Raw genomic sequence first — 20,960 nt, 5'->3', positions numbered from 1 at the left:
ACAAGTAAACTATTTTACCCTGTGCAGGGGGAGCTGGGTTCAGATCCATGCGCACATGTATTTTTGGTTAAGTTGTCAGATACTGAGTCCAACTTCAAGTACAAAGATGGCTTCTTTGCAGACGGAGGCTAAAAGACACACAAGGTTAAAAACAAGAACGAAGACTATCTACTTTTAAAAGCTAAAATATCATATAGCACACAAACAATGTAAAATAAATGCTATAAATACTAAAAGTAGTGACCATAAGACAAGCTCAAATACAATCTCTCTGTAATATTAAATACTCACTGGGGAAGAGGAGCCAATCTTCTCCATGTACTCAATTTCATAGTCTTGTACTGAGAGGGAAAGGCAAAACAAAGCATTAGATACAGTAAACAAAATGAAGAGACGCATCAGTGGTGTGCTGAGCTCTGGTTTGACGAGTTCAGAGGACGAAGCAGGGCTGTTTGTTTTCCCATCTCTGACCCAGATGGGGTGAACCAGATAGCCTCTGGGAAGCGTTGGCTCTTGCGTAAGGTCAGAGGGTAGTACAGAATTGGGCCAGCAGACTTATATCGCTGCCACAAGAAAAATCAATAACACAGAAGTATGAATAAAAGGTAAAGTTTCTGATTCATATACAGTATGTAAGGATTTATCCAGACATAAGCTCTGAATTACCGAGAGTTACAGAGAGTCAGACAGTTATGCCTCACCTGGAGTCTCCTTAGGAAGGCTGTTCTCATTAACAAAGGATGTAAGGTCGCACGGTTGAGGAAAGTCTTGCTGGTCAGAGTTTAAATCTCCATCCATGTCGTGCAGGGCTGCCCACTTATGACTGGTGGAGGAGGCTAGTTTCTCCTCATCTGTGGCATGGTCATCCTGCTGGTGAAGGGAGGAAGGTTCATCTGCGGGTATAAGATCCTGCGACACAAAAAAAGGCGGCAGAGAGTGATGACACATGAAAGAGGGAGAAATGCACATAGATAAAGCGGGAGAGCCAAGCGAGATTGCATATCAGATACATACCTGTGATGGGTCAGATAAGGGTGATTTCTTTGGCGACCTCTTCACTCTGAAAGTATTACTGAGGGGATATAAAAAGATCCACCGTCAAACTCTAGAGTCAATCATTATCTGTATTTAATTCTGCATTTGCTGCACATTTATATAGCATTTGTGTAGTCGTAGATGCTAAAATATGAGCTAGTTGGAAAGACTGGATTTTGCATAAAATCATCATTGCAAAAAACATTAATTTGCATAGTTCATTTCCACATGTGCAACAGTGCTGCTTACTGTGTGTGGCTGAAATGGATAGAACAGTAAATGCTTCTGAAGAGGGCTGAATCTATAGTTAGTAACTGGACAGTGAAGAGTAATGGAAAATTAATATTATGTTATGAGCAGCTTGGTTTTCCAGGTTTAGTGATCATGATGATGAGGTAAACAATACTGTAGCTTAATTATTAGAACTTTGCAACAACCTTTAGAAGGAATTATCCAATTTTACACTTACTTACACTGTAAATACATACAGTCACGTGCAAAAACAAGTTTTCACACGGCTCTATGCAGTTTTCTTTTTTCTCAGACTTTATCAGTCTCTCACATTGTTGTGGAGGAATTTTGACCAACCTTTCTTTACAGTGCTGCTTCAGTGATGATCAGTTAATCAGGTGCATTAGCAGCACCTGGCTACTACTTACCCCCTTAATTTTTATCAAAGCAGTAATGATGTACTTAGTTTTTCACAGGACTGCATAGACCCTGTTGTTTTTATGCTCAGTGTTTAATGTGTAATGCATGCCTGAATTAATAAAAGGGTTATGTATCCCTGTAAAAATATATTAAATAGCAGTAGTATCAGATACAGTATGTGGTCTGAGCCAAATTTGCTCTAATTCACATGCAATAAAACATACTGTTGACATTGTACATGTTTTTTATGATATCTGGGTCCTTGATTAAATATTATCACTAAGTTGTAGTTCACTGCATTAAAAGAAAGGTAGCTTCTGGTCCAGCCTGTTTCAAACTGTATGTGATCCTGGCACACGCTGATACACTGTAGCTTTCGTTCTTTCCTCAATAGCAAACAATGAACACCAGAGGGGGCACCAGCACCTTCTTTGTTAAACACTTACAACTGGATACAAATGAACAAAATTATTGCAGATACTTCAGTGTAAAAAAGGAAAGCAAAATAACAAAAAACAAGAGAGTTTTTCACCACTATCCATCCATAAGTCAATAGAAATATAGCATTAATTTACTAACTGGATCTTCTATTGGAGGGATTATGGGTGATTTAAACTGGCATGGATACTCCAGTTAAAATGGGTACGTTTCTGATGAGTTTCAGTGATTTAATAGCGAGCGCAAATGATTTTGATGTTTCTGTTAATAGGGACAACAGGGCAACATGCTGGTTCAAAGAGGGCCAGATTGAATTAGAGGGCAAAAGGGTGGATGGCTGTATTGTCCCTGTACTTACAAAAAACAACATAGAGAAGACACACCCCTGGACTTCCTGTGACATATGAGAATACACAGACACAGGTGACAGACAGACAGACAGACAGACAGACAGACAGAGGACACTGGCAAAACTGGCTAGAGAACCACATACAAACACAGACTAACCTAAAATCCTCACAGACTGATGCAGACTTTTCTGTGAATAGACAATCCTCTGGTAATACAGAGTGAACTTACGATTTGATGGGAGTTTTCTTCTTCTTGGCAGGTTTGTTCTGGTTCTGGTCCTCTAATTCCCCGAGGTTGTCATTTTCAGTATCATTGTCATTGGATGACAGTTCAAATGAGGCAGAAGTCTTAGGAGGGGAATTGGCCAACTTGTTGGAGCTTTTGAAAGGGTCTATGGAGTCATCAAAGTTATAAGGCGGCCTGGATAGTTTGGGGGAGTTGGTGATACTTTTCCTTGAAGTAAATGGATTCAAGTTTGGATCTTCATACTTGTCGAGTTCAAAGGTGTAAGATGCTTTAGTTGCCGGGATTTCATCCTCGTTGCTGTTGTGAGATGCCGGAGGAATGTTGTCCAGCTGCTCTGTCTGTGCTGGAGGCGCCTTTTTCAGCCCCAGCTTTGGTTTCCTCAGAGGCATCTTGGCACCTGGCTTCTTGCCTAGCTTCTTAGGTGGAGGAGAGGCCTGATGTGATGCCTCACCACTTTCCTCGGAGTAGTCAAACTCCAGTCTTAGTGACTGACGCTTGGGTATAATGGGCTGCTCCTCAGGATTCGTGACTGGCTCTCTAATAGGAGCGGGTGGACTGGGGTAATGTGGTTCCTCAGATGGGACGGGGGGACTCTCTAGAGGGGTGGAAATGGGGGCACACACAGGCTCCTTACGACCCAAAACAGGGGAATTGGCAATTTTACTACCTCCGGTTTTAAAGGGGTTGATGTTCTCAAAGTTGTCTGGATCCCATTTGTAGGAGCCACTGGGAGGGATGGGGGTTTCTTCTTTGTCTGCTTGACTTTCAGGGAGGGGTATCTCCTCCTGGCATAAAGGTAAGGCAGGAACAATAAGGCTCTCCTCTTGGGTGGTATGATTGGTCTCCTCTGGCAGGGGAGGAGGAGTCTCAACACGGGTCTTTCTGGCTTTTCGCTGCGTTCCTCCAGGACTCGGTGTTGCAGAGCCTCCTTCAGTTTCCTCCTGAGCCTGGAGAGGGCTGGCTGTTCGAGGTTTCGCCCGCTTCTTAATTTCTGGGGTGCTGCTGGATGAGTCTGGCCTTGGGCTCTCTGGGTTAGAGTTCTGTCTGAGAAGAGGCTTTTTCTTTACAGACCCAGGACGACCTTTCTTGGGCCTGCGGAGTGTCCCTGGGGCACTCTCAGTGCCTACACTGAAAGACTCGGAGTGTGGACGGAAACCTCCTGAAGGTGATCCGTCCAACAGAGCAGAACTATCTAGTTCTCCTCCCTGGAGGCTCAGAGAACGGGTTAGAGTGTGAGTCGTTGATTCTGCAGCAAAAAAGTCAATGTTATATGTACCACTGGCAGCGATGGGCTTGTTTTCATCAAAAGTATTTGACTCAGAATGGCATGGTAGTTCGGCTGCAGTGAAGTCAGATGTAGGATCAGTGATTGAGGTGTCTTCTACTGCAAAAGGAGATTGAAAGATGTGGAACATAAGACAAAGATTTCTAGAGTCTAACTAATCCAACCATTCAGTCGAACATAACATGCTTTTTCTTGCTTGTTTTTTTTTTTCAAATCAGTGAAAAATACCAAAGATACAGTTATACATGCATGAAATCATATTTTTGCAAGGTGATTGCCAAACAATAAAGTACAGTGAAGACCCTATCATTTTATGGGGAGGCGTTTTAGCCTTTTCTTGATAATCTTGTCAAAATTGATGGGATTTATGAATACAGAAAAATATGGTCAGATTTTGATCCACCATACAGTACCATCTGGTAAGCATCTGAATGGCAACAGCTTCATTTTTCAGCACGAAACCTTTGCTAAGAGTTCAGGCTGTGTTGAAAAATAAAGATGGTCATACCAAATATTGACTAAGCTCAGTAGAATTGTAAAAGCTTTATTTATTCCCATCTGTATTTGCACATATTTTAATAAACTGCTGGGCCTATTTCCTGCTTTTCTGAAAAATATAAAGAAATGAGGGGTGAAGTTTTGCACAGTACTGTAGATTATGGTAGAATTTAACTGCTCTGTGATTGTCTTTGTGTGACACTTTAAACTCTAGAGATGGATGTGTTATAAATAATTCAATGAATGTCCCAACTGGACAAAAAGGCATGAAAAAAAACACATAAAAGAGAGAATAAAGTGTCCCCAGAGATGTAGCTCTGAGCGCTGTAGGCTGACACAGCAAAAAAAAAAAAAGGCAGATTTAAATTACAACTTCATTCCACTAGGTGGTGTAACAATCCATCCAGTAACAACACTTTTTCAATAGTGAAACAGCTTAAATCGGTATAAAACTAAGCAAAGGTCATGAAATAATTGTCCTGCTGTACCTTTCTCGTCAGATGTTGTTTGCTTTATCTGAGGCTCAGCTGGAGAAACAGCCTTCACTGGAGTTGTAGATTCAGGGGTCTCAAAAGCGCCATCAGAGTCTGAGCTCCTACAATAAAAGATGAGGAAACATTAAGTGAAAGGTGCTGTGAAGCAGGCCGATACCCACTGGACTATAACGACCCATATCAGGCTCATTAACATAAATATCCATCCATCTCAAGAAAAAGGTGAAAGATAATATCATCACGAAGGACAGAATTATTTTCCAGTCGTGCAGCTCTAATGTTATTCTTTATGTCACGGTATGTTGGAGGTATTTTTAATCAGAGGCTACACAGTTTATTACACGCTTGCAGTACATCATGTGGGAACGGCAGTAAGAGTATTTCCTGTCATGTGTGATGGTTTAAAAAATTTAAAAAGCTCCAGGCTATGATGAGTTTATGTTTTCATTTCTAGGTGCTCCAATGAGAATGCTGAATCTGCAGTGAGGTGACAGATAACGACACGCCTGAGACAAAGCATTACCTTACACAGCACACACTAAGACTCAAATATACCAGAAAGCCTCAAGAGCCTTGATGAGATATGACAGCTATAAAATACAGGAAATACACAGGAAATACGGAAACACCTGAATTAAAACAATGAGAAATTAAAGCTTTCTGCGTGCAAATAAAGTCTGTACATCTGATCATTCTCAGCAAAACACACTCAAGTACACAAGTGGCAGCGAAGCTGGAAACATAGCCTGGCTACCCAGCTTAATGCTATGCTGATCAATGGATTATCTGACGGTATATGATTCCGGTCCCCCATCCTGTCTCACCTCTGTCTGACCGGTTCCCTGGCAGCCCTGATCATGCTGTCATGACGTGAGCCCCAGGAGAGACGGCGAAGGAGCCCCAGAGCCGGATCAGCGTCTGGGCTGTTCCCGTCTCCTGCCCCACCCAGCAGAGTGTCCCAGCCCCATCGAGCCCACTGCAGTGGAGACAGAGCCTGCCACGCACTCACTGCCATGGTTGCTGGTGGGTTGCACCTCTCCGCACCAAAGCTACTGCCTGACACACAGGTAGGAGCCCACAGATAGGATCCTGGATGCAGCCTTCCCTCTGCCTTGTCTCTTTCTCTCTGTCGTCTAGTATCCAGATCTCTTTGTCTCTAATCTACAGTCCTTTCATGCTGCTCTTCTTTGTCATCTGTAGCCATATCAGTTTGTCTCCACTCCTGTTCAGTAGGAAATGCTGTCTCCCAATCTAAATGCGACCGCCTGCAGAAGCCCACCTCCAGCAGTACACTATATTCTCTCTCGCTCTCTCTCGCTCTCTCACTCCTCCATCCCTCTACCCCTTCCTCCTTTTTTCCTGAAAATCTTTGCTATAACCACACTGCACAGGTCTAAAACACACCAGCCAGTTAAACCTCATTCTCTTGGATTGTATATTATACTGTACTGCAATAACACCATTTCAACTGGCATGTAATATATGTTACAGCACCCTTTAATCTTTTTCTATTCATACTGTCCATTCCTGCCTGAATTCAACAAATTTTGCTTTTCTTCAAGCAAAGACACACAGAGATTTACCCCCCAGGCAAATTCCAAAGCTTTCAATGGCAGTAATGTAGCATTACATTACAGCAACAGCAGATACTGCTGTAACAATATCGCATGCATCTAAAACATGAATGTTAATACACCAACAGCATATCAAATATTAGGTGGGCGTAATTAATACTTGTTTTTTTTATCTTAACTCTACAAAGGTGCTGTGATGCCAGATGAGACAGCACATGGTCTAGATGTGAGACAGAGCTGTAATCTCTGTGAGGGCCTAGTGTGTCCCAGCAGGATAAGACGGGTATGCCTACAAATCCATCTGGATCAGTCACTAGTAACTGCTTTGTACATTCAGGTGGTCAGGCAGGCAGTGACACAGACAGCTTCAAGGACAAGGACCCACTTACAGGGAGTAATATGCAAAGAGCAAATAAGCTTACAGACCACCGATCTAGGTTTACTGTACAAAATAAAGCCACTCAGTTAATTCATTGATAAAAAAGAAATTTAGCCGCCTAGTTAATGTTTATAAATTTAAAAAAAAATCTCAAAAGCTTCTACTTTCCAGATGTATGCAAATAAAGCAAAAAGGCAATAACAAAGTAATTAGGGCTCATTTCAGAGCTCTGTTTATGTCCTTGTGGATAGCATTTTTCATGCAACTGCAAACACAGTGTTGCTATGGTAACTAGAGGTTGCTCGCGCCATATGTTCCACGAATACGGAAGAAAAAAAGCTGTCTGGATCCACGCTGTTGAAAATACACACACAACCTAAAAAGGCCCCCACAGCTGACTGAGTGAAGTATATTATGATACGTGAAATGCTATAAATGCACACTGTAGATCTACACAGAGGTAAGCAGCTGTTGCATCAGCATCCTTTTGTTCAAAGCTCATTAGGAAAAACATGATCAATTTCTATTTACTTTTGCTCTATTACTTAATCCAGTAAATGTCCTTATTGGCCATCATTATTCTAATTTATTCCACTGGCATCTATTCGATCAAACACCGACAGAATTTATATAATTAAATGTGGATATCATGGAAATTAATAAGATGAATAATAATCACCGGGGAATGCCCACTGTGTTCATGCAACCATATCAGCAGCAGCTCCTGTGCTACATAGCAGCTGATGAAACGTAGAAAGAAGATGAGCAGGGTGTGGGAGAGCAGTCGGGAATATGGGGACGAGCGGAGACAAAGAGAGCAGCAGTTAATAGCAGCCTCTCGCAGGCTGAGATGACTGCCTGGAGACAGAAACTCTGCAGCGTGAGGCAGGAAGATGCTGCTTTTCAGACAGCCAGCTGTGTCGCTGCTTCCAACCGAATCCAACGCAGTCTGTCTAAACAGCTTTCAGAGCGCTGGAGGGAGAGCCGCCGGGAGAAACGGGGAGCAGGGTTAAAACCGACACAAAAACAGAATCCGGCTCAAAAGAATAAATTTTAAATTGTAAATTGAGACGAGCAATCGTCCGTTTTTTGCAAAAAGAGTAAATCTGCCATTGTCACTAAAGAGAGAAATAAGGAGACATGGAATGAGATGGGGGGGGAAAGAAGAAGGGAGGGAGGACTAGAGGCAGGCTGATGGTCTCCAAGCTGCTGTTTGATTAGCCTTAAAGGATTAGCTGCTGCACACTCCCTCCATCAAATCTTGACTGTCATACATCCCCAAAGCTAAACCTCTACAATTCATTACATCTTTGTTTTCTGCTCCTGATCCAGCGATTTTTTTTCCACTCTCAGCTCTGCACGGGTTTCAGCATCGGGCAGATTTGTGATTTGCTTTTAGCATTTTGGCCAACAAAGAACCTACTTCCCCCCCAACAAAAAGGGAAAGAACAGTGTAAAGTAGCAGTAGCAATAATCTTTATCTTAATCTGTTGGATGCTTCATAGCAATTATGAGTGACAAACTAATTATCACCAAAGAAAATGGATAATGAAAAAGGCACAACTTTTACAAAGTGTCTTTTCTAATAAGGTAACGCTGTGTTTTGATCTATACTAGGAACAGAGAAGGAAGAGGAAAATATGGCATCATAATGAAATATAGAGGCATACTATGCCTGTCCTAGATAGTTTAACTACAGAGGCCAACAGAGGGAGCTCCGACACATTTATCCTACTGATGAATGAGTCTGAATATGAAATATTGCATCATAGCCACTGTACGCTACAACCTATTTTCATTTTACAAAAGCACGTGCACAGTTTCTAGGATGGGATTAACAGGGAGCAGCCTGCAGAGGATTTACAGTGGAAAAAAAACAAACAACTATGACATCTGCAAATGATTACTGAACCTGCACTATCAAAATAATCTCTCAAACAGCAGATGGTTTGAAGTTTTCGTCTCTCATCTCCATCCAGGCTGACGTCAACTCTGATCAGCGATCACCTGTAATCTGGGGTCATTTGTCCAAAGTCTCAGAACAAGGAAGCCATTAAGATAGAATGTCAGGCTAAGATAATCTTTATGAGTAATACCACACTTAGCCTAATCTGACCAATGACTGTAAGCAGATGGCGCATTAAAAGGCAACAGGCCAGGCTGACGCCAGTAAAGCAGGCGATCGGCAAGTAGGGGGCTGCAACATCTCTCTCCATTTGGATTATGAGATCAGATGCTTGGTTCGTTCTCCTACCTTGGAAAGCAAAGGTAGGCGAGAGACAATGCCCCAGTCCTCATTCAGTTAAATTCAATTTTATTTACATAGCAGCAAATCACAAAAACTGTCACCTCTAGATGATTTATACTGTAAGGTAACGACACTACAGTAATAGACAGAAAACCCCCAAAATCAGACGGCACCCTATGAGCAAGTACTTGGCGACAGTGGAAAGAAAAAACTCCCTTTTAATAGGAAGAAACCTCCAGCAGAACCAGGCTCAGGAAGAAGCAGCCATCTGGTATAATCAGTTAAGGATGAAGGGAGAAAGACAGGACATGAGAACCAGAGATTAATAATAACTAATGATTAAAGAGCTTGGACTCTTGTTTTACATTTTAAAATAAAATGTGACTGAAAAGAACTAAAAGTCAGTAATTTGGTCTTTTTTCTTACACTCCGATTAGTAACATATAATGTTTTGATGTGTGAAAGCTTCTTATTAGTGCCTTAAACAGTGTTCCACAACTGATGGAGTAAAGTAGAAGTCGTACTATTAATGGTTGGGAAAGCTCTGCACACCTTTAAGAAAAATAGCTGCTGACTTTTATTACAGCTAGCCTGTGATAAAAGCTCACAGCAGTGAGTTGTGAATATTAATACAAAAGTATCCAGTCCTCCGAGGCCTAGACTTTGTAGGACTTTAAGATGAAAAATGACTTTATTATGCCATTAATCTTTAATTTCTACAGCACACAAACACCAGCGTTCAGTCCATTTCCCTGATCTCTCTCCTCTGTTGCTCCCCCGGGCGCAGTAGTGTGTCTGAGTTATAAATAAAACAAAGCAAAGTGGAGCACTCTTGCTCCGTCTCGCTCCCTCTAACTCCCTTTCTCTCATCCACTGATATTCCCGTGGTAACTCCCTCCCACCCCACACACGCAGCCACACACACATGCAGCGTGTTCTATTTCAACACAGTCACCACGTCCCACTCCCAGCGCGTCAGACGCGTCCTCCTTCCCAGAGAACGAAACATCACCCCACCAGCTTCCCAGCAGTACTTGCTGCACTGTATTCTGGCTCTGCTGAGCCAGGTCTCATCCGTACTGTAGTCGCAGGCAAAACGATGTGCATTTGCATGCACACGTGCTCCGATTTCCTCATCCTTGTTGACATCACAATAGCAAACAACAAAACAATACTGGCATCCTCAGCTGGCTACACAGGAGCGTTACAGGCTGGAAAGGTTTTGTGGGCAGAATGCATAGGGAAGAGCTAATAGGCTGAAGTGGGAAGGTTTCAAAAACAACAACAACAGAGGAGGGAAACAAAAAAGTGAGCCACAGGGATTGTCTTCAGCCTTCATCTCTCAGCCGTATCAGTGACATAACCAACAATCAGCCCTGTATGCACCTATAGTCACAAGTGACGGCACACTGAGCATTCGTGTGGCATGAAAGACTAAGGCAAAGCCATGAATTCATAGAAAACAAACACACCACATGTCAGTACACCTCAGTTCTCAATGGATCTATGATGTTGTTCTCCTTGTTAATGGGTTTGATCACACCTCTGAACATCTTCAGACGCCACACTGAGCAGCGATGCAAGAGTTAAAGTTAAGTTCACTCACATGTGTTCTTGAGAGGGACAGGGACTCTGTCCTTGCTCCATGGACTCGTTGGCTCCCATCCTCAACTAGCTCAGCACCCCTGCCCCCCCCTGCCTCTTCCTGTTCTCCGGCCACCCTCCACATCCACCTGCTACCCCCAAAACTCCTTCCTCCTTTTGATGGTGATCCTTGCAGAGCAGGCAGGCAGGGAGCCTGTACCGGAGGCTGGCTGAGCGTACAGTGCTGCAGTGCAGAGGATGAGTGAGCTTCTCGCATCAGGAGCAAAACACGGGATGATTAAGGGCTCCTCACTTTATGCACATCATCCCCGATCCTCTACACCTCTACAGACGGGGAATGTTCCTGCTTCACATCTGGCGTTAAATAAAGCTACAGGAGGGAACAAAATATCCAAGAGCAGGATGTAAAAGAGGGAATGAAGCAAAACAAAAAGGATGTAAGTGTAATCCTGTTTTCATGCAAGTCTCTCAGAGGTGCCTCTTGTCTCTTTGGTTGCTGAGATCGCTGAGCGGTGTTGCTGCTCTCGCTGCCTCCTCCCCCCTCTTTCCTTCACTCTCTCCCCTGACACCAGCCTCCTGTGCCTTTAAAAAGACAAGCAGCTTTTCTTTTCTTTTTTTCATCTGCTACTGCAACTATGGGGGAGCCAAACAATAGCAGTTTCTCCCCCCAAATCCAGTCTGATTAAGAGACGCTTTCCCCTTCACTCTGTTTGTCCCTCACTCCCGCATTACCAGCACCTTGCAAATTTGGCTCTCTCCTGCCAGGGTCCCTCTGACTCGTGCAATGAGCTGCATAGTGAAAATGTCATTTTTGTGCCTCCTTTTCACACAATGGAAGCTTCCAGCACTCGGCTTAGCCAACCAGAGTGATGCACGGGGTAAACAATAGACTCTGAGAAACTATGCGTGAGTGTGAATGTGTGTTATTCAACTTCAGCTCCACTATAGTCTTCCCTTGAAGACAGTCGAACAGTGCCTCTATGAAAAAAAACACAAATTATAAAAACAAAGAAAAAAATTTTTTTTAATGCATTTCTGTGTGACATACAAAGAATGGAAATAAGAGTAGAAACAATATATTTCCTACTGACTGTCAATGAGCAATAGGAAAGAGAGGCACTGGAAATATGAGAAGAATAAATCCATTGTAGACTCATGGGAACGTGAGGAATTGAGGACTCACTACAATAACATGAGCCCGAGGGACTGGTAGTCACAGTGAGTTGCTGTATTGAGGTATCAGGTATCTTATCTTTGCCTGGGAGGACAAAAAAAACACAATGAAATGGGGAATCTCCAATTCCGCCCCCAAAACCTAACACAGCATTTGAAAGGGGGAAGTGTTTGCATGTAAACATGGGAGTCCATTAACCCTGATTTTCACAAAGAATATCGATGTGATCTGAGACTCTGATGGGCATGACAATCGATATTCCACGACCCGAGGGGACAAGCAAACTCAAAACCCACAACTCACAACACAGACCCCTTCTAAAAAATATTGATCGCCCAGTGTTCCCCCAAGATTGGATGCTTTGGAAGGGGGGCAACACGAAAGTGGGTGGAGACTGGGTGTGCTGGGTGGGAGCATGTATAGACAAGTCTCCCCATCTGGCATTATGTGGAACCTTCACTAGGTCTTTTATTGCACTTAGAATAATATGTGATGTTTCATCTGAAGAGTGGAGAGGCTTTACACAAAGACAGAAGCATGGTGAACATGGTCGACACACAAGGTAAAACCAAAAAAAGAGGAGAGAGCCTAGCACATCTGGAAAATGGAAACTAATCTCTGTGCAGAGAAATTAAGTAAAAAAACAAAAGAAGATGTTATTTCTATTCTTTTTCTACTCCTTTTGAGACTTCAGCACATACAAGTTCTAGATGATTCCATATACAGGCTGTAGTATCTAGTGCAGTGCTGTTTGTGGAGTACATGTTCCTGTCATATTGAATGTCTGACATAAACATCCACCTTTTGTCGCAGCTTTAAGGGCCTGGCCTTAAACTTGAGCTTCGACTGCACGCTGAAAAAAATGAAGAAATGAAAAATTCAGCAGACTCAGGCACTGGAAGATATAGCTCTGGCAGATTTATCTGAAAAATTCATAACGCCACTCAAGAAGAATCAGGTCATCACAATCCATATATACAATATAAATATGTATATATAGCCTTGTTGAAGTCCTTTCAAAATGAACTTTAGGTGTATTAAAAATCCACAACATACAGCTTTGTCTGCATTAAATATGATTAGAAGAATGCAGGACATGTTGGAAAATAATCATTTAAAGCATAACTAGAATTTTATGATGTAGAAAGCTTCATTATGAAAGGAACTTCAGTGTATCGGGTCCACATTGAGAGCAAGTAAAGTCTCAAAGTTAAAAAACAAACAAAACCAATTATATATCGAATAATGTGGCACCAAAAAAAAAACTTCATAAGAGACCACAAAAATTTGGCCCTCAGCAGTGAGCTGTAGAACGATCCATGGCTCTGTAAGCAGTAGGGGGCTTTTTGCTTCCATGGGTCACTGGGTCACTGCAAATCAAAGCTGTACTGAGAGTTCGCCTCCTGATTGGAGTGTTCACCTCCGGGTCACAACGCTCCCATCCACTGTGCACGAGGGGTCACCGACAAATATGTTACCAGTGACAAAGCTGTGGCAATAATCGAAAATGGGACACTAACTCCGCATTTGTTCATGTTTGTAGTGTAACTCCTAAGTACAGGGAGACTGGAATAGCTATGCTTTCGTTCCATTAAATCAAGAAGTTCTAGGATACATCTTACAGGAATCTTGACTTTAGATGACGACACATGCTCCTCTGATCCTCCTGCCTTAGAGCTGCTGACTGAGCACAGTAGTCTCAAGCTTTAATTCTTATATGCCAAGAAAAACCTGCATTCCTCCCATTAATCACTTGTGGGACTGACTCCTCGGGTTGGCACTTACAGTACACTCCTCCACCACACCTTGAGATTCAGTGGGATTTCTTTTTGTTTAAGTAAAAGACGAGAGCAGGCGAGTAAGTGGAGCACCTCAAAATGAAAAAGAAGCTGTTAAATTGGAGCTGAGATAGCCATCAGTCTAGTATCCTGATTACAGTCATGTGGTCACGTAAAATAGCGGCGAGAACACATTTGCCACAAACACATTTCAAAGAAGAGCGTGAGTTGTTTAAATCCTATAATCTTGCTTTGTCCATATTCTGAAATACATGAATTGCCAATTAATGTAACAGCATGGGAGGAGCTTTTGTTTTGAGGGCTTTTGCCAGAATCCCGTCAGCTGTCAGGAACTTACTTCACACAAAAAAGCATCTCTAAGATGTGTGGGAGGCTTTAACGGATTAATTATTCAGAATATTTGTTTTGGCTCTGTTGCATTCATCTCAATGTGATATAATTATTACTCTTGAAAATCAATGAGTCATTTATGAAAAAGGGACAAAATATAAGTTTGTTTTTGTTTTTTGACGTATTGGCATTTTCATTACCTCATAGCTATAAAGGTCAATTTTCAATTAAAAATAGTTTTAATACTGCCCAGTGTATAAGTCAAATTAATGTCTAGGAGCAGAGAGGGTGTGGCACATGCACTCTAATACTATAATAACCTGTGTTTAAGAGGTGTTTTTGCAGTGCACATAACTCAAAACGCAATCTACAGATTAAATTTATATATACAGCCGCACTGGCACTGTTGCTGTGCGTGCAGATAAATGGGAAACTCGAGCATCCAATCAGAATATTCAGTCAATGTTGCCGCACTGGTGCTCCACTCCTCTCCAGTTCTATCTAACAGGCCTCTCAGATATAAATAATGTAGCATCAATATGCTCGCCTTGCATTCTCAAAATCAACTCTTAGTGAGGGGTATGCTCACAAAGCTGAACAGTCACACAGTTTACATCTGCCACAACCAAATGTGCAGAAAACAGGTTTGGTCATTTGCTCTAATTGAGCATATGTGCATAATCCGGCACAGGAGAGCTGAGGTGTATTCATGTGTGCTCCAGGTTACTGCAGCATCCAGACGGCAGAGTGCAGACACAGTCTGGCAACACAACATGAAGACTGGACTCTGCAAACCCTCTGCTGGTGGTAAATGACACTGCAACAGGGAAAGTGGCTGAGTCATTCCTTCTAATATAATAAAGTCTATGATACAGTTGCAAAGGCCAAAAGCGGCTGCGGGGGAATGTTTAAATGAATAAACTATACTTGAAACAATAAAATAGTAATCACAGTGTCAAGTAATTCAGTGAGAAAAATAATGTTTCTTAAGTTGAAACAGCCAGTTAAAGGTCAAGATATGTGCTATACCACATTAAAGGACTACTTGGTTAGACTGCACTGCAATAGTAAAAACTGCGGAATGTTTAAGCATCAATAGGTACATTTTGTCTTGGTGTTTCTGCTATTTTCACCATTAACAAGCCACAATTATACAGTATGCATTTGGCTTTCCATGACCACTAAGTTCACATTTTGCAAATCTTATTTTCTTTGAGTCCATGTGGTGGACATGCATAGCAATGGTATACTGTAATTTTGTCAGTGGTGTAATGAGACTGGGTGTTCACATAGCTGTGGTTCTTTATATAGAAAATGTCAACAATGCTGTGTATCATTTATCTATATATGGCCAGCACTGTCAGGAAATATATGTCACAATTTTTCATATAGGAATAAATCAATATTTAAGCAAACACACCTAATGCTTTGTTGCTGACAATTAGATATGACTGATGCCACCTTCATAGTAAATATGAAGCAGGAGCTTGTAGCTAGTTAGCTTAACTTAGCCCGAAGACACAAAATATAACCCAGTTCTCCCCAATCACAAGAAAAAACAACACATTTTATCTTTTTTTTCTTGGTTTGCACAAAGGATAATAGTGTCTTTTTTGATGTGCGTCTACTTCTCACTGGAAAAAAGTGTGCAGCCACCAAAGACATATTCAAGCACACAAAGATATGCGAAGACAGAATATAATAAGAATATTAACCACAATGCTAAAATAGTCCTTTAGCTTTGAATATTTGAACAGGATAGATGATTGATTTTGACTAGTTTTCTGTTTAGTACCTCTAAGAATCAAGACTTGTTAATCAAGTGTGCCAGATGTCAGTTTAATGCTGTAATTTGACCTGAACCTAATGACAGTTAACAGGATAAGGAGAAGACTACTTTTTGTGAAGCACGCTAAAGAGACAAGTGTCAGCAAATCTACGTCAAGGACTGAATGAGAACACACAGTCACATCACCTTTTTACAAGTGCCAAAAAGATGAAGAGGTTCAGGAGCAGCCACATGTTCATACCTTAAAGGGATATGGCAGGGTGCAGAAGCGGGGTAAACATCCTCACAGGGGTCAGCAGAAGATGCAGGAGGGGAGGCAGGGGCTGGGTGAGGAGGACAGGGGGACGCAGGCGGGGTTGGTAGGGCTTCAAGTGTGTGACCCTCTGGAAGTGTGGGGACGGAGGTAGGGAACTCTGCGGTGTCTCGGAAGTGAGTAGGAAGGAGGTGGTGATCGGAGGGTAGTGGTTGAGGAGAGGCGGGGGCCAGGTGACCGCTTTCTACTTTGTCACCGAGGGAGGGCCTGCATGGGAGGGAACACAAAACATCAACAAACAGACCAAAACAAGAAAGCCAAGTTTGGAAATTTGGAGTTCCTACTCAGTTTTTCTCCAAATTCCCATCCAAATGGCCCATGAAGTAAACTCACCACAGAGCAGAGTAAATGTAAGGAGGATCGCTCTGTTCTGTGCCATCACTTAAACCTAGCAGCGACTTGAAAAACAGAAGACTCGCTCCAACCATCCTAAGAACGTTTTGTCACCTCTCTCATCGCTCCCCTTACACGATAGTCCATGCTTGCCCTACGGAGAAGTAGCCCACTTGAGGGAGTGCGGCTCTGTCATCATCGGCCACCTGGTGGAGTGGATTTGGCAGTGATCCAGGCCCTGCTTATCAGGAGTGGTAGGCTCTTCTAATCTGACAGGCAAGGCGATGGACGCCCTTGCAGCTGTTCCCCACTTGGGGCATGCCTCCTGTTTAGTGCTAAAAATATCCCAGTAGTCGCTTCTGGAAAATAGAGCTTCACAATGCCTCCATAAAGTAAAGCACATGTATCGTGTGCTTACGCTCAACCATCTGCTGAGCTGCACTTTTTAAATGCCCCTGCCAGCTCGTGTCAGACTGAAACAGAGCTCAGTTATTCGCCCTCTCTCTCCGCAGCAAAGCCTGAACTTAATAGCATTTAATGAGGGTGTGTGCTTTTCTTAAGGGCGCAGCAAGTTACAGGTTACATTTAACAATGTGGTTATTATCATTCCACTACAAAGCAGGGAATTTTCTAATTGATGCAAGGCCACTGCATACATGATTTTTAATGTTCTCTGAGTTCAAATCAGATTTTTTTTCTGTTTTTAATTTGGTCCCATTCCTCTCTTTTTTTTTACCCACAATTAGAAACTTACACCAGAAGGCCAAAGCTATACATGTGCCAGCATCTGCGGCCAACTTGGCACATGCAGTTTGAAAATAGAAGCATAAAAGTGTCATAAAGCTCACTGCTGCCTCCGAAGATGGACAAAAGCAGTCCTGGGGGGCATGAAGACAAAAACATTTTGTATTTTCTGACTCGCTGCCTTCTAAATGTAGCTAATATCAGCTGACCCGCTCAGGTTAACAGCTGGCGATTTCCAGCCGGGTTCTGCCTCCAGATCCAACGTGCATGAAGTAACAGAGGCTTCTCCTTCCAGAGTGGGATGAACAAATTAGATGGAGCACATGTGCTCATTTACAGCCAGACATCAAACAGCTTAGTTCTACTGTTGGCATTAACACCTGGAGACTGCTCAATACAGAGTTTACTGTAAGTAATTCAGCTGTGCGCATTACTCAAAGGCACCTCACGGGCAGTTCAAAGAGAGCACAGATATGACAATTCTCAGAAGAAAGCACCGATCCTCTAACGCCCATGCTCATGACTTTGCCAACTACAGCATTCACGCCAAACACACGCACACAAGTTGAAAGCGACCAACAAGAAATAACAAGACACAAAGTCCAGAGAGTGTGTTTAATGAGTGTTTATAAGGATGACTGTTTAAGAACACACGAATGCGCGTTTCATAATCATTAGCCAATGCTGAGCTTAAAGTATTAGGCAGGCATGAAAGTGGGTTTTTTTTTTACTCCACTTGTGCCGGCACAGGCAAATGAACCTACTATTACCATGGCAACACATCTATTTACAGTACAATGTGGGTTATAGGACATCCTACCTCTGTTTTGAGAAATATCCCACATTCTGGGCTAAAGAGTCACAGCTGTTTTCCTGCGTTCCTCAACAGAAAAAAACTAGCTGTGCTGCTTTTTAGAAAAAAAAAATTTATATGATACTTTTATGTAATGCAGTCACGAGCCCTCAATGTTTCCTGGAAGACCCAAAAACATTTATTAAATCACAGAGCTATGATTTAGACTGGATTTATGGACAACTTTGATTGTTAGTGTTGATCTTTACCATTACTGAGGAGATTTCCAAGGAAGCATAACGTGTTCTAACCTGTTTTTTCTTTTAACATGGGAGGAGGTGCACCTTTCATTTCACAACTTAGTTCTGGAAAAGCCTTCTCTTCCCTTCGTCTCTCTCTGCTCTTCCCTCCCCTCCACCCATCTGGTGAGGTCAGCAGAGGCAGAGCATAATTAGAACTAGTTACCTACAGACCATCTGCTGCATCCACCTGGAAGGACGTACGCAAACACGCACACACATGCACACATAAAACTACCAGAGCTACTGTTTGTCAACTCACCCAGATTTCAGCCATCACACGACTTCAGAGGTTACAGTAATTACAGTAAGCGATGGAAATGACCTGAACTCCAAAACAGCGGAGCCGATGACCGCACGTCCCAGTCCTCCTCTCCTCTCTCTTTGACTCTCGGACTAACTCTGTCAAACAAACTCGCACCGCAGCACATGCTCGAGTGTTTCTCTGAACCCTGGCTTTTGTTCCACTCTGTCTGGTCTGTGCAAATGACTTCAGTGGGGCTGAGTGCCTGCCCAAATTCCTCCCACTACAAGCTTCAGTTCACAAAGCCGCACAGACTGAGTAGGACTGACAGCTCGGACAGCCTTCGGGGGCGGAGAGAAAAAAAACACAATGTACACACAGACACACACACACACGCGTATCATATCATATACCATATGCTGTCACGTTTGTTTCTGTGGCACATGTACGCAACAGTAACTGTATCTTTTGATGAAACCTCAGGGAAATAACATTCTTCCTTTTTCCTGCTCTGAACAATGCTGTGTGGATCCAACAGCAGTGATGGGACAAGTGTTGAGACTGACAGGCAGCAAGTGCTAATCTGGCATGTGGGATGGCTCCACGGCATGTGGTCGGAGACAGTGACAAATAAGGGAATTTGAGTTAATGAAGATAGGCCGAAAGGGATGGATCCCACGGAGAGGTAAATGGAAAAGCATTGTGCTTTTACCTAATTCTAGTGAGAAATCTGGCTTTTCGCTAAAGGAATTAGTCAGTCCAACTTGTGCTGCTGAAATGCTTACATTAACACTGACTGATACACTGCTTTACAGCGCTTATTTAACTTGGAAATTTCAACAACTACATATAAATCAGTATACATCTGAGATTCGTATTAGTTCGTAGGCACTGTTAAACCTCTGTAGAGAGAACAGTCACCCAGACACCGTTGAAGTGTCTGAAAGCCAAAACAAATCCACCAAGGTTGTTTTCCAAGCACACGGAAATCAGTTTTAAATGTGTGGCACGCACAGCTGATCTGTAAAGCACATGTCCCCCAAAGCTCCCTATTTTACACACATCTTCGCTCCAATGAAATGCATCTGATAGATCAGTACAAAGGAAATGTTATGACAAAATCTCCTTTGTTTGAATTATAAATGATCTCCAGTTGGGAAATCACTAAACCACAAAAACTTCAGATCAGCTGGGGGTTAAATGGACGTCTTTTCTTGAATCCAGACCCCGAATGCGGTGTGAAGAAGAGCGAGTCTGTTGGTTAAAGGAGTTTCTAAGGAAACATTAGTTGGCTGTTTTACTTAAAGCGGTGAAATGTGTTTCCACTGGAAACTGTGGGCATCAATTCAAAAATATGACAAGCATGTGATACAGACAGTAAAAACACTCACCCACTGTCCCGTAGCTCTGCAGCCGGATCCTGAACAGCCTCTGTCGCTGCAGTTTCCTCAGCTAGGACTTCAGCTGGCTCCACGGGCTGGATGTCTAAAGGTTTTTCCACTAGCTCCACTGGCAGCTCGCTGACCGGCTTCTCCTCTGACTGTGGGGACTCTGTAGTCGGCTTTGTTGTTTCTTGTTCTTCATACTTTGCTGGTTCTACGAGCTCATTATCATTAGCTGTTGGTTCTGGGATCTCATCTGTCCTTTCTCTTGCCTGTTCCTCATTCACTACTTCTGTTGAAGTAACTTGCTTCCTTTTTGGTTCTTGAACCTCATCTGGATGCTCTTCTTCTTCTTTCTTGGCTGCTTCTGGAAGCTCTGCCTTTGTCGTTTCTTCTTCTTCTACTTTTATACTCTGCGGTGGTTTGGAAAGCTCTGCTATCTCATGTGCTGATTCTAGGAGATCTCCTGCCTTTTTTAAAGGTCTGGGAAGGTCTACTGGCTTCTTCACAAGATTCACAGGTGGGATCTCTGCTGTCTCCTCCGCTGCTAGTTCTGGTGGTGGGGTCTTCTCCTGTCTCACGGGAGCTGCTATCTCCTCAGTCGGAGTGAGAAACTCTTGTTGAGGAGACTCCAGAGATGGAAAGGGTCTGAGAAAAAAACAACAGAAGAAGAGAAGAGGTGGGGGGTTTGTTGTTTAGTTTATAGCACATGCTCAAGGAATTACTCACAAATCAAAAATGTGTGTGTGAGCAAGAGGATGTGTGTGGGTGAAGTGCTCTAGGTATGTTGTTGTATTGTGTTGAGCAGTGTGTTTTGTGTAAGAAAGGCTCATTCTTGCCCCGGGGACCAGGGACGATGTCACGGCTGATGTCACTCTTTGAATATAAAGGGCTGCATTACTTCCATTAGACTCCAACAGGCACAGTCATCTGACCCGAGCTCGAGTTAATACAAA

At 42.8% G+C, this 20,960-nt stretch overlaps 1 protein-coding gene across 7 annotated transcripts in view; it reads right to left on the bottom strand.

Moving 5' to 3' along the window:
* tacc2 (transforming, acidic coiled-coil containing protein 2) overlaps positions 1-20,960 on the bottom strand; it is a 47,278-nt gene that overhangs the window by 9,339 nt on the left and 16,979 nt on the right. For all 7 annotated transcript variants that reach the window (XM_082558198.1, XM_082558193.1, XM_082558192.1 and 4 more), the window contains 8 exons: positions 20,014-20,652; positions 16,138-16,416; positions 4,993-5,099; positions 2,704-4,105; positions 1,015-1,072; positions 702-909; positions 292-341; positions 19-128 (listed from right to left, as the gene is read on the bottom strand). In XM_082558198.1, the coding sequence (XP_082414324.1) occupies positions 19-128; positions 292-341; positions 702-909; positions 1,015-1,072; positions 2,704-4,105; positions 4,993-5,099; positions 16,138-16,416; positions 20,014-20,652 (2,853 nt within the window). The remainder of the gene's footprint in view (positions 1-18; positions 129-291; positions 342-701; positions 910-1,014; positions 1,073-2,703; positions 4,106-4,992; positions 5,100-16,137; positions 16,417-20,013; positions 20,653-20,960) is intronic.

The sequence above is a fragment of the Aulonocara stuartgranti genome (genome assembly GCF_965226115.1).
Source record: "Aulonocara stuartgranti genome assembly, chromosome: 13".
NCBI lineage: Eukaryota > Metazoa > Chordata > Actinopteri > Cichliformes > Cichlidae > Aulonocara > Aulonocara stuartgranti.
Note: the sequence above shows the minus strand (reverse complement) of the source record. Positions and strands in the feature narration are given on the sequence as shown.